Here is a 14,067-nt window from a genome sequence, read left to right on the forward strand (position 1 = left end):
CATACACTACTTTGTTAGTATTGAACAGCTTGTATACAAATGTTGGTCAGAAGATTGCGTGATTTATTTGATCAAATAATCAGTCTGATATTGCTGGATGCCTTAAAGGGGCAAAAATATCACAGCTATCAGTGTCATATATAGGAATCCTCCTTGTTTCCCTTGGAAATTGTGCATGCTCTGAGCTTAAAGTTCCTCAAGTACCTTGGCATCGGGACTCCAGGATGGCAGCTTTAATTGGAAAATTGCAGTGTTTTCACTAATCTGCTTCTTACTGTAATATATTCTGATTGGGCTGGGGGAGGGAAGCACAGGTTTCTCTTTATTCTGAACAGTATTTTTGGTATGGCTATCTAGTTGATTGGCAAAATTAGGATATGTTTTACCAAACATCTTCATAACTTAGAAAACAAGTGTATAATGATTAGTCTTAGATTCTTGTATTAGTAAGAAATTAAAATAAAATCTAATCAGACTCATCTAACATCCATTAAGTGTAGCATTCATTCCTTTTGGCAATAAATGCCATTTCATAAATGCTTCAAGTGGTATTTAATACAAAGACACAAAGATTAGAGTTGAGCATGCTTAGAGAATAGGTGAGGATCTGGGTATCCATTGGCTGACTTTAAAAGCATCTATTGCAATTACACTCCTGTGTTTTCCAAATGGCTGAGGTATTTTTTGAGGTTCACATCCTGTATACTCTAGAGGTCAATGCTAATGACCTCTATGGTCATTAGCATTATGGTCATTAGGTCAATGCTAATTTTCAGTATTCTGAAAACAAGACTAAATTGATGGACTCTTCTGATCTCCTTTCAATATTCCCTTAACGCTTAAATCATAAAAATGTAACTTTAAAAATATTTATGAAAACATAGACTTCCATAATTGAAATATGACTGTCATTAACAGGACTGTCTAGAGGCTTTTTTTCAGAAACCTGCTTCCCTCAGTTGACCAACTTTTCTTATTTTAAATAACACTAATTAATACCTTGCAGCACTCAATCCCTAGATGGAGCCAAAAATTGGCCTTTACCCAGGTAGTCTGATTTTCTTACCAGTGCTTTGTGGAGCAAACACAAAATGCAGTTTGGCATACCTTTTACTCCCTTCATGCTGGTAGCTTACATTTAGAGGTCTTCATGCTGGAGTGCTGAGCATGGAAGGCTGTACTTGAAGGCTAAGGAAACAACAGGTGCTTGGAAACAACTGGAGCTTGTTTTCTGCTGAGTACCGAGAAGTCATGCCTACTTTCAGAGTTCAGTCATGATCCCTTACGGTGGTTGACAAGGCCTTCTTTTCACAGCAGATGAAGATATAAAGGATCTTTAAGGGGTACTTTCTCTGATTGTACTGTAGAGTAGGAATCTGCTATGGATGAGATGAATGTAGTCAGCTAATCAACCTTGGCAGGAGTTTTACTCGTAGTCAGCTAATGAACCTTGGCAGGAGTTTTACTCGCAGTTTGTTCTTGTGGCAGTGACTGAAAAGTGAACAAACTGTAGACCTCAGCAGCTGGATTTTAAGTTTCTGGATGCACAGTATGTTTTTTCAGCTTTGGCAGAATTTCCTTTTTGAAAGCAGCATTAACAGTTAGTTTAACCATACCTGTGCTTCCTGCACCTTTTCCAAAGTCTATACCCAGTGAGCTCCATAATTCTGTGAGCAGCTTTACTGATTTTAAGTTCAGAGAGATTAAGTTCAGGCTTCACAGACTGGAGCTTATATGCACTTTATATGTGAAAAGGTAGCATCTGTTTGCTTAATTTAAATCGTAGTAATATTCCTCAGATGCTCAAGACACAGAAGGCCTCTGAGCTTGGCTTTACAGCAACGATGATTTAAAATGACTTATGTTGCTGTTAGATAGCACTATTGCTGGTTTGGGGAACAATCATGCAACTAGAGGACAAAGCAGGAAAAGACGGATTGGGAAATAAGGCTGCTGCCAGGAGCAAGTTTTTAATTTGGATCAACTGAGTTGTTGATGCTGTTAATTCAACCTGTGGTTTCACAAGTAACTGAACCAAGAATGGAAAGGGAGAAAAGGTCCCACTCCTCTGGCTTTGTATCTTGCAATCTCAGTTCCTTGTGGTCATATTGTGTGATATGTCCCTGTCTTCCTACATTAACTTTTCTGCTGTCCAGTCACTTGTGTTGGAGGTTACTGCCATGTAGAGTTTTCATGGACAGGAGAAATAGACTTGAGAAGAGGGCAATAGGACTTGTTACTTTAATGAAAAGTCTTGTATTTTGAGGACAAGAAGGTGGAGACTAGTGACTGTATATACATAACGTATTACTCAAGTAGGAAATATTTAGGATTACAAGAAACTATGATGGAATGGCCTTCTCATGGTGGAAAAAATAACTTCACAGTAGATTCTGAAATTCTGGTGTTGGGGTTCGTCTTGTTCCTCCAAGCAGAGAGATTTGAAGGTAAAGCTTTCAGTAGCCATTGCTATTGCAAGTAACCTTTTCCCTTCTTTTTATGTTGTCTTGTTGGGAGGCCTTATGTAAGTCTTGAGTTTGCCTACTTTAGAAAATTCTGACGTGTATTTTTCATGTATCCTATATGCTTTGTGTTCTCACACATAATTTTTAGCCACTTCTACTAGTTTGGTGTTTTGGTAGTTTAAGCCCTAACCTTGACCTTCCATTTTCACTAGGAGTGCGTAACGTACTATTCCTCTAACACTCCATTAGAAAACTTCTGTTTCTATGTTTTCTAGTTGTTTGAACTAAATAAGATTTCTAACTGCTTGTTTTTAGGATAGTTGCCTGAACTTTTTTCAGTGGCTGTCCATCATAACAGGCTTTCTGCAAATCAGAGAATTAACGCTTTGAGGTGTTTGCTGAAAATGGTATGCAGCAGTGTGAGGGGAGATTATTAATCGGAGCATCATGAGATCTCTGATTATTAATTATTAGGTTCTTAGATCCTCTGTTACTCATTCTTTACCAATTAAGAATGTATTTATTTTCTGCATTTAGATTAAAGGCAGAAGTGCCGATAGAGTGCTGATATTTCTGATTTTGAAATGCTGTTGTGGCTTCTTCCATCACTTTAGATTTCAGTAGTCCAGAAAAACTTAAAGTTAGTGAGGCTAAAAGTTCACAGTTTATTTTTAGAAATAAGATGATGGCTTTAATTCTTATTTGCTAAGGCATAAAATGCTATCGAGGTAATAGCAACAGAAGATCAAATCTGATGTGACATAAATGCATGCAGGAAAAATTAAGTTTTCTTGTATACCCAAAGCTAATCCAAAGCCATTTATGAAGTGAGTGAAACAATACAGATTTATTTTAGTGAGTTTTGGATCAGACTTCATGTTCAAGTGATCTAACCTGATAATAAAATACATTGTTCTAATGTGCATAAAAGAAGAAAATGTCTATTAAAAAAAGCAACATTATGAAAAGATGGGTGGGGAGGTGAGGTTTTACATTCAAATGAGTAAGTTACCTATCCTTTGAAGAGCACAGTAGTTAACTTGAAACAGATGGTACCTGGATTTGCATCTAATTATTTTGTTTCTTTACTTTGCTTTAGCTATATGGAAGCCTTGCTCTACCTTATCTATGCTTACCAGAATAACAAAGAACTCTTGTCCAAAGGCCCATACAGAGGGCATGATGAAGAGCTGATATCTCACTACAGACGAGAATGTTTGCTAGTAAGTGAAGGGTGAAGTATGTCTCAAAAGTTGGATTTGCTGCATAGCTTTAACAAAATGAGCTAGTAGACAGTGTTGCCATAATTTAAAAACAAAATAAAACCAACTTTCATTAACAAATTAATACTTGAAACTTGTGTAGGAAAAAAATGAAGAAGTGTATGTAGGAAGCATAAAAAATGTATTACTTCTGTTTTTTTTTTTTGTATAATCAGTTTCTTTATCATTGTAAAAAGTGTGCTTGCTGCCATTGTGTCTGGTCTAGGTAGGAACAGCAGTTGACAGTGTTGGTGGGTGAACTTGCAACATTACCACAGTTGGACAAGGACACAAATGTTAGAAAAAGTTTCCATCAGGAAGTGAGGTTTTTTTCCTTGATTGTGTCACTTTTTTTTAAGCAACGGTGAAAAGAGGCAAGAGCAGGTGGTAGGTCCTCAGTCTTTAAAAAAAGCAGCTGCAAAGGTTGAGTTGGCTGGTATCAGTCAAAGTGGCCTGAGGAATAGCACAAAATCAAATGGTTTAATAGAGTATATTTATCGTTGCTGTGAATGTTAAAGCTCAACTGTTGTTATTGCAAATTTGTCCTAAGAAAATCAAAAACTGCTGCATGGTAAAACGTGAAATGCTGTATACTTAAAGGCTTTCCTTTTTTGTGGTGGTACGTGAAGAAACTAAATGAACATGCTGCAGCACTGTTTGAATCAGGAGATGATCAGGAAGTAAATAATGGCCTGATCATTATGAATGAGCTTATTGTCCCATGTTTGCCATTACTACTGGTGGATGAGATGGAAGAAAAAGATATCGTTGCCGTGGAAGATATGAGAAACCGTTGGTGTTCATATCTTGGACAAGAAATGGAGCGTAAGTAATTTATTTATTAAGGTAAAAGGCTCTTATGTGCTCCTGATTTATTTATTTTTTAAAATGTGTTGGCTTTGTTGTCTTGAAATGACCCTGTATATTTTGTGTCTTGGTAAAATATTTTGAAATACACTGACTTTTGAATAATCCTGCACACTTTTAAATGAAGAGCAGTTTTTCCATATATAGTAGTGGGGTACTGCAATATTTTCCATATATAGCAATGTCCTTAAAGGAAAGATGTCCCTTTCTTTTTTTTTTTCCAAGTGGAAAAACATTCATGCTGATAGACCATTTGAAGGGGCATTTATGTTAAGGTCTTGCTAGGAACCAGTGTGTCCTAGTTATTGCTGAAGCACCTGAAGAAAGTGAATTATTCCAAGTAACGCTTCCTGTTCCCACCCTGGGTGGGGGGGAGTTAGTTTGTGGCAGAAAAAGGAAAATTCCACTTGCAGATATAAACGTTTATGATTGTTTTTCTTATTTTCATTTGCAGCTAACTTGCAAGAAAAGCTGACAGATTTCCTGCCAAAACTGTTAGATTGTTCTACAGAGATTAAAGGTTTCAATGACCCGCCAAAGTTACCCTCCTACTCCACACATGAACTGTGTGAAAGATATGCCCGAATCATGATGTCACTCAGTCGAACTCCAGCTGATGGAAGATAAATTCTGCAGCCTTCCTGAGCACATTGTATAAACTTTTTTAGTTCTTAAACCTTGCCTTCCTGTCACAGGGTTTGCTTGTTGCTGCTATAGTTTTTAACTTTTTTATTTTAATAACTGCAAAAGAGAAATGACTGTACAAACTTTAGCCAGACTGCAAACAATTAAAGCTGAGAATCGCATGGCACTCAGTCGTTTCAACCAGAATTGATGCAACATGCAAGTCTGATCATTATGGCAAAACTGCTTTTTTGCCACTTATCTGTTACAGTATTACTTTGCTTTTATCTTAAGATCCTTTACTTTATCAACAGCTGTCTGGATCATTTTGTGACTGCAACTACTTTAAGTGTCCAGTGCTGTGTAAATACATGGTACTTGGTAGCTTGTAAATGAAATGAAAAAATAAAGTTTTATTTATGGCTACTTCTGTGTTTGCAAGCAAATACCTTGTGCATTAGTGTAAAATACGGGTATTTTTAGAAGAGAGACAGTATATTGGTGGGTAACTCAATTTTGTAGACAAGGTTCTTCAGAATTTATGGCCAGTTTAGTTGCAGGTAGTCAAAGATTACTGTATGTGAATATATTGAATACCTGTCACGGTATTATACACTGTTTTTTTGTATATTCTTTTCTGATCTGTGTGATACTGCACCTGAACACTTTGGCGTGTGTGTGGCCATGCCACATCTATTCTGATGGCAAGGACTGGCTTCTGAAGCAAAACAAAAATGGCACCTTCCTTTTCTTCTTAGAAAAAAAAAATGGAAAAAAAAACTATTTTCAGTAGAACTATGACAACTGCTGTGCAAAATTTTTAGAAATTGATTTGAGTAGAGGAAATACAGGTTTTGAAAAAATGGACTTTGTGAATCTTAAGGGTTAATTAGGGGGTTGGTTATTTTTAATTGGTATTTTAGTTATGTAAGTGACCAGAAATAAAACCTTTCATTAATTCCTTACTTGAAATGAGTTGCTGTTGTTGCAACAAAGTATCTCCGAAACCTTGTGTGTGTCCTAATTAAATTTCTGTCGGAAGTGAAAGAAAAGATTTACAGGGCTTGTTTTGTAGAACTCAAATACTGTCTGGTTTTAATGAAGAAATTTAATTGTTTTGTGGAAAAAGAAATGTAACATGTCCTTAAATAATCCTGTTACCTGACACTATTTTGATTCCTATTCTTTATAGAGAAGATTTTGTATTAGAACAGTAAAATATGTGAATATTTGTTTGTATGTTTTATTGGAGCAGTATTCAACTTCTTATTACAGGCTTTCAAGTGGAGAATATTCTAATTTCTGCTAACAAAATAACAGAGGGAGGGAAAGATTGATTGAATTCAGATCACCTCGAGGTGTAGTGGGAATAAATGTAGGCATCTCACATGCAAGAAGAGGCTGAATTCACTCTTAGCACATGTCAGTCTTGAAATTTGTTCACTCTTGAGATACACTGGATTGTATATAGAGTAAATAGAATGTGGGCTTCACTTCAAAGTTTTTTTCAGGGGTATTTTCCTATTTTAGGACAGTACTACTCAGGAGCCTTTTCTTTTGTAGGTATGAGTACGTCTATGAAATTTGACCTTTCAAGGAAAAAGATACACATATTATGAAAAGGGTGAAGATGCATTTTAAAGGATGTCACATTCTGCATCTGTTTCATTTCCATCTGAATCTGAATAATATGCCTACTTGGCATTATGTATTTTTAAACAAGGTTTGGAACAGATTAAATTTGTCCTTTGCCTTTTTAAGCAATGGTAAAAAAAAAAAAAAAAAAAACAATTAAGAGTGAAAGAGGACTTTAATTTCTTTATTGCTAACAGGTTTTGAATTCAAATGTTTGTGAAAAATTGTAAGGAAAACTCCCCTCTAACCCTTCAGGAACCAGCTAACCTCAGCATCTGTTTAATCTCCCATGTCAAACACAGGAGAAAAGGCACTCTTTCTAAGGTAAAAAGAGGAAGAAAATATTTCACTTGGGAAGAATATGTAAGATATTTAAATTATAAAGATGTAAACAAGGACAAGATTATTATTATTATTTTTTAGTTTCAGCTTTTTCAGTTTCTTAGCAAGCAAAAATAATCCATCATAGGTCATAATACACGAGATAAATATGTATTAATTTTCTAATGACTGTTGAATTTTGAGTAGAACTAAGAAGATCTGTCCAGTAGAGTAGAAGTAAATATATATGTATTTTACTATTTTGATATCTCTTAAGTATTCTGTATGGATCTAAACATTCAGCTAAATCATTAACATACTATATTGTCTTAAAAGGTAGCTTCTTTCACTGAAATAAGAGAGCTTGGGTTCACAATGCCTAGCGCAACTGTTAAAGGTAGTAGCATACGATTCATTTGGCTTCAATGTGTAGATTTTTTTTCTCTTCAAAATGGAAAATGTGGCATTTTTGAGGCTGTTTCAATTATACAGGAATTCACTTTAAGGGAATTTAAACCAAACTTGTTTATAAAGCACCAGGAACTAAATGCAAGGGTATTTTTTTTTCCAGATTTTGCTTCATACAGTGGAGGACCCTGAAGACACTGCAGTCTTTGTTATGTACCTTTTTGTTTTTCCTCACTCACGTGACTTCTTTTTAGGTGACCTGTAATATTGTTGCACATCCATTGATATTTTGGTAGTATCGGAAATCTTATTGTTCCTAGTTAAAGCTGTGATTGCAGATGTTAGTTCCAGCCTAGAAGACCATGAGCAACAGGAGAATTAATGTGAACAAAGAGGACTGATGGAGTGAATATGTATTTGTTAGAAATGATCATCTTGAAATCACTCCAGACACAAGGGTACAGACTAGTACTTTATTACTGAGTCACCACGGCTTTGTGGACAGATGTACTTTAACTGCAGTGAATGACTGATACAATGAACAGATTTGCTCTAGAAAGTGTGAGGTGTGAGCACAGTCAAAAGCATATGTTTCACATTCAAACATTAAAAAACAAACACAAAACAAAAAAAACACCAACTGATAATGTCTGTATTACACCTAAATATCTTTCAGATTATTTTTAGGCTACTCTGACATGCATGTGAAAACCGCTGCTCCAGAAAAGTACCTGGTGTGAACAGTAGCACACAGGACAGTCTGATATTGTCCAACGAGTAAAAAAAAAAAAAAAAAAAAAAAGACATGATGGTGATTTTTCATATTCTTCCTTTTGTTTCTTTTCCTTCAAAATACAGTGAATCTAAATGTTTGTGAGAGGCCTTATATAAACAAAAGTTAAGAATGCTGTTGAAAGAGTGTACCACTATATTATATACTGTACCAAGTATATAATAAATTGACTAATTTATGCAGCATTTTCTAACATGTATGTACATAAATCTTTTAAACATATATTCTGTTTTTGTCTAGAATGATTAAAAAAGGGGGGGAGGGAGGGGAATATCAGTCATGGCATTGCTCCTTGAATGGAGATTAATAGATACATAAAAGCTCTTATCCAAAGAGGTCTTTTAGCAAAATGTGATAGGTGGAATCTCTTCCCTTTTGAGTTCTTTCAAACAAAACAGAATTCTTTTTCTTGTGACTGATATCCAGTTTTCTTTTATGTATTATGTCCCTGAAGATCTTTTGAAATCCAAGGCTTGATGGATGAGCTTCTAACTGAAAACACTCTAATTCATGAGGATCGTTATGAATTAAGATTGTTATAAGGATCGTTGCCTCTTTGTAGGCAAACAAACAGTATCGATATTCATCTGATTGTGTTTCCATCCTGCTTGGCTTAGCCCTTTTATTTCAGTTTTGATTCTTATGGGAGCCAAGCCAAAAAGCTTTGGTAAATGCGTGCTTTTTTTTTTTTTTTTCTTCCCTAATTCCAACCATTGCTAACGTACATGTGTACTCCAACTTTACTGTCATGTCTTTAAAATCTTGAACTTGGTTAGGAACTTCTTTCTCCATTGAGATCTTCCCTGTAAGTCACAGACAGAGACTCTCGCTTCCCAGAAACGGCTTCTTGAGGCAGTACTTGGAGAGAACAGCTTGGCTTGTTTCCTGGTAGCCAGAATCAACCCAAATCCCCTTCTCACAGACTGGGAAATAAGTAGTGAGATGGGCTTATTTTCAGGATAGTGTTCACTGCTTGGATTCATTATCAATATGAAGGGTAAGGCTCATCCTGCGTCTCTCCCCTTCACATCTTAATTGAAGTATTTCTCAGATAAAGGTTTTGGCTCCATGTTACTTTCATCCTTGTTTTTACTTTTTTTTTTTTTTTTTTTTCCTCCTGCCCTGATGCTGCATGTCGCTGGAATATCCACTTTCCAGGATTTCTAGTTTGGTTAATATTTACTTTTACATTACCTTGTCTAACCACCATGTCTTCATTACCAGGTAGAACTAGTGGTATGGAACCAGGATTTTTCTGCTTCCATTTCTGCTGCTTCTGCTTCCGTCCCCTTGTCAGTGTAAACTCTTCATGAGTGTAAACGCATTTCCCCTCTACAGGTACCTGAGTTCTTTCCGTGGAACTGCTGTGGTGTGTATGTATGTGCAGGCTCTCTAGGTAAAATGCCCCAGTCCGCGCACATACCTTCTGGTAACACTCGGTATTTGAGAGGCTGAGTGTTTTAGCAGTGTGAGGGAGTATCATAGTACTATATTCAGGTTTATGAAGGTTGTAGATGCTGTGCCTAACATTGAATTTGATCTTCATGCTTTGTCTAGAGCTCTTAAAATTGTAGTCAAACATAGTCTTTGGCAAAAAGCTGCTCTTTCTTGCTGTGTGGGTTTTAGATGGTATCCACATATTCCCTACCCTATGTGTGTTCTGTATCCAGGTATATCCTATTGCTTTGTGAGATTTTTTTCCTCATTATCTGTGTTTAAGTTCTCTGAATCCATTTGTATTTCATGGGCCTGTAGTCAACATGTAGAAAACAGTAATTGCTGTAGGCTTCCTTCAGGGAACAAAATGTGTATTTTGTCTGTGACCTTAATCTGTGTGGGGAGTGGTGCTACTTTTTGGGGGCGGAGGGTGTGTGTGTGTTCTTTTTGTTTCTATAGATAATATGGGATTATAAATTGGAGGGAATTACTACATAAACATAATAAACTTTTATATGGATTAGGACAAAAAACTTTTTGTAATGTAAGAAGTTCTAAGAAAAATAATTCAGAATTAAGTAATGCAGTTTGAAAAAGCTCATGTTTTTTCAGGGGAGAGATTAGAGAGTTAGGTTTTTGAGAGAAACCTTTATCAATGTAACTGGAAATCTTATAAATTTTAATAGCCCCACATAATTTATTCTTGTAAGCTGTTTAGGAAGCTTTTTTGGAAAGTTTTTTTTTTTAAGTTTTGCATTTCATGAAGCAGATAGCTTATGAAAATAAATGAATAAAAGGAGAGGGGGTAAAAAAGAAAAGAAACATACCTTCCCCCAAAATAAAACATTAAAAAAAAAAACAAACCCAACAACAATAACGTTTTTTTGAGGGAGAGATTATTGTTTTTGGTATTCTGAGTTGAGTTTGGATGGTCAAAAGTCTTACCTCCTTCCTTCTGTGCTCATGGTTTATGTTTAACGAGTAAGTTCTGCTTTGGAATGTGTACAATCACCCCTTGAATTTTTGAAGGAGAATTTGTTATCTTCAAAACCTTTGAATTTGAGATTAAGACCTGCCCCATTGTATTTGCCAGGGACAAGTGTTCCACTTCCAGCTGATGGTGATTCTAGTTTGTCAGGGTGGTTGTTGCAAGGTATTTGGACAGATGACAGAGAATACTTCGCACTTCATTGGCCATCTCTTGAATGGAGTCCTCAGTATACTTTGCATATGAGGGTTTGTGCTGCTGTGTTTTAAGAACTGAGTCATCATTTTCTCCCCCCCCCTTTTTGGTCCAGTGAATTTCAGTTATTCAAATGAACGGGGCAACTAAAATAGTACTGCCATCATTACTTTTGCCACTGGATGCCACGATATCTGTGTTTCTAGGCTTCTTAAAATACTTCAGTCCTTTATGCTCTGTAAAATTGTCTAACTGAAATGGAAAATGATAGGCCTAATTATATGCACATCATAGTTGACAGAGAAGAGACATAATGGTGTTTTCTAATTAGGAACAAAGTAAAATATTTCTTTTTCCCTTGACACAGTGCCCAACAAGGTTTTGAAAGTTGAGTATCTTTTCTAAGAAATAGAAGCTACTAGGTAAATCTGACAAGTCTTAAGGCTGGCCATAATCTCTTAGGGACAACAGATTGCATAGATAAGATGTTTATTCTTCTGTCTTTGTTCTTGAAGTAGGCTAAAAATACTCACTGAAAAGTATTTATGATGTATTTTTTATCTTCTCTGTAGTAATTTTATGAGTATTTTTGCTTTATATATGTATTTGCTTTAAAGAGGCTTCTTTTGTAATATAAATGATGTCAGTTCTTGGTTATTTGCAAAAACAAAAAAAAAAACAAACAAAAAAATGTATAATGAGTTCAGGCGGCTGTTGTCTATCAGAAGTTCAGTGAATTTGAAAAACTTTGCTGTTACCTCCATCTTACTCACTTGGTAATTACTTCTTCTCTCCTCCCCAAACAAAAACACTTGCAAAACAAGGTAATGGACTCATGGCAGACTATAATGTTCCTCTTTTGGGTGAGAAAGCAGTTGTTTGGCATAGAGTCTTAAAATAGGTCTGTCTAACATGGCCACGGAAGAATGGTAAGCTCTAGCTAAGAGAAGCTTTTAACATAGCCAGTTTAAGCTAGTCTGTTATGTTTTATTTCTGCTATTAAGACTGAATTTGGTTTTAAATGGTGTGCTGATTGTTATTAATGCTATTTACAAGCCTTCTACAAAAGGGTGCTGTACAAAGAATTTATAAAATTAAGTGCCAGACTATGAGTAAATACTGATGGCTCCCAAGTGCTATAGTCTAAAACATCTTTCCAGAGTGAAAGTATTGTGGAGTTTCATCCCAGTAGAGATCAAAAAAGAAATTAGAGGCATTACCCACCACAGAAACACTCAGATGTGTGAATGAACAGATATTCCTTCAGGATTTCTGCAGAGTGGGAGAGAGTGAAGGCTGCTACATTCTCTCATCTTGCATTTGATCGACCTCATGCCCTTTGTGCAGAAGGTATCTCAGCGATGTAGGTAAAGCTGGATTTTGCCATGAGAGGAGGAGGAGGGCTCCCTTCTGTAGAAGAGGGAGGGGAAATGGGCTTGTTTTGGATGAGTCGGGCGTGCCATTTCAGGAAGCTGGAATAATGCCAGTAGCTGAAAGAAGCCCCCTCTTTTTCTAGGAATTGCTGTCCATATGCCATCCATCCCCTCTATTCCCCTGTGTCACCAGCAGGATGGCAATTCCAGGGCCAGCATGCTGGCAAAGTGAGCGCAGTGCTGATGATCCTATCCACCGGCAGCCTGCATCTTTGGCACGTACAGAAGGGTTGTGTAGGACATTATCAGGTTGCATATAGGAAGCTACTTCTATGTGTTAAGTCCCTGAGTTACACATTTCAGCATTAAGGTGGGCTTACACCAGAGGAAGACGAATGCTGATGTTAAAATGACTTAAGACAGACTGCAAATGAACACCGATATGTGAAACTGAAACATTTTGTTTTCTGAAAAACCTTACATGGCAACAGCCTGACAGCAAGCAGTACGATACAACTTATCTGAAGTTTCCTATTTGTTCAGTTTTGACCAAACTCTCACATACTGTATTATGATATTTGAAAAGTTTCTATTTCTTATCTGAAATTGTCTGTTTCCCTAAACTAGAAATCTGGAAGTTTTCACCACAACTCTCAGTGACAGTCTATATGTTATATATTTTTAATAGCATTTTCCTGTTAAGCTTTTCAGCTGCCTTATATAGCTAGTCATTTAAAATGATTGCATTAATTTGGATAGCTTTTCTTTGATCGTATAAATCATGCATATTATTTGCAATGCTTTCATGTTGCAAGTTTTATGGTGCCGGTGTTTTGTCTGGACTAGCTTGGTTTACTTCGATGCCCGGTGTACTTGTGGTGATGTATTTTCTCAGGGAAAAGAGAGACTGCTGAGGCCTGGAGTACACCAGTGCAGCTCTCAGTTAAAGCCGTGAATGCTTTCCTCAGAGACCGAGACTACTGCTCATCTGGTTTTTAACCCCGGGGGAAAAAGACCCCGAAATATTTTCAGCTTCTTCTGTCTGTGGAGATGTACACGCAGCAGAGTGCGGCTTTAGGCGAGGAGAAAGCCCAGACCGACGGCTGGGGGCCCTCTCCCACCTCGGGGCCGCGGGCCGGCAGCAGCAGCCCAGCAGTGCGCCTCGGGGCCCGGCCCAGGCCCAACCCAGGCCCAGGCGGCCCGGGCAGCTCCCGCCGCCCGTGTGCGGGCCGGGGCCGCCCCCTGCTGGCCGCCCGCGGGCAGCGGGGTTCGGCTCCCTCCCGCCCGGAGCCCCTCGTTCGTCGCTTCCCCGGGCAGGCCGCAGGGCCGGCTCCCGGCCTCCCTGCTCGGGCCGCAGCCGGGCGCTGCACGCAGTTCGGGGACGGTGTGCTTCGTGCTTGGACACCTGAGCCGCTGGGGGCGTTAGAAGCCGCCTAACTGCCTAAATCAGAACCAAACAAATTTGTTTTTATCGGTCACTTCATTTATTCATTTATGTATTTATTTATTTGTTTATTTTAGGTCTCATAGACGTTATTTTGTTTTGGCATTTCCTACCTGCCTCTGGCCATAGCAAGGGAAAATAATTTTGCACTTTTTGCTGCTGCCTCTGTGTGAATCACAATCTCTTCCCTTTCTTTCTCCCTAGCCTGGGTTAGAAATGAGGTGTGGATTTTAACATAAAGCCTCCAGTGATTAG

The 14,067-nt window shown here is 37.5% G+C and overlaps 1 protein-coding gene across 4 annotated transcripts in view; it reads left to right on the forward strand.

Annotated features, from left to right (window-relative positions):
* USP25 (ubiquitin specific peptidase 25) overlaps positions 1 to 5,644 on the forward strand; it is a 93,842-nt gene extending 88,198 nt beyond the window's left edge. For all 4 annotated transcript variants that reach the window (XM_048079959.2, XM_048079960.2, XM_048079961.2 and 1 more), the window contains 3 exons: positions 3,565 to 3,688; positions 4,357 to 4,552; positions 5,049 to 5,644. In XM_048079959.2, the coding sequence (XP_047935916.1) occupies positions 3,565 to 3,688; positions 4,357 to 4,552; positions 5,049 to 5,221 (493 nt within the window). In that variant the 3' untranslated portion in view covers positions 5,222 to 5,644. The remainder of the gene's footprint in view (positions 1 to 3,564; positions 3,689 to 4,356; positions 4,553 to 5,048) is intronic.
* The last annotated feature ends 8,423 nt before the right edge of the window (positions 5,645 to 14,067 follow it).

Source organism: Anser cygnoides, chromosome 1 (assembly GCF_040182565.1).
Source record: "Anser cygnoides isolate HZ-2024a breed goose chromosome 1, Taihu_goose_T2T_genome, whole genome shotgun sequence".
NCBI lineage: Eukaryota > Metazoa > Chordata > Aves > Anseriformes > Anatidae > Anser > Anser cygnoides.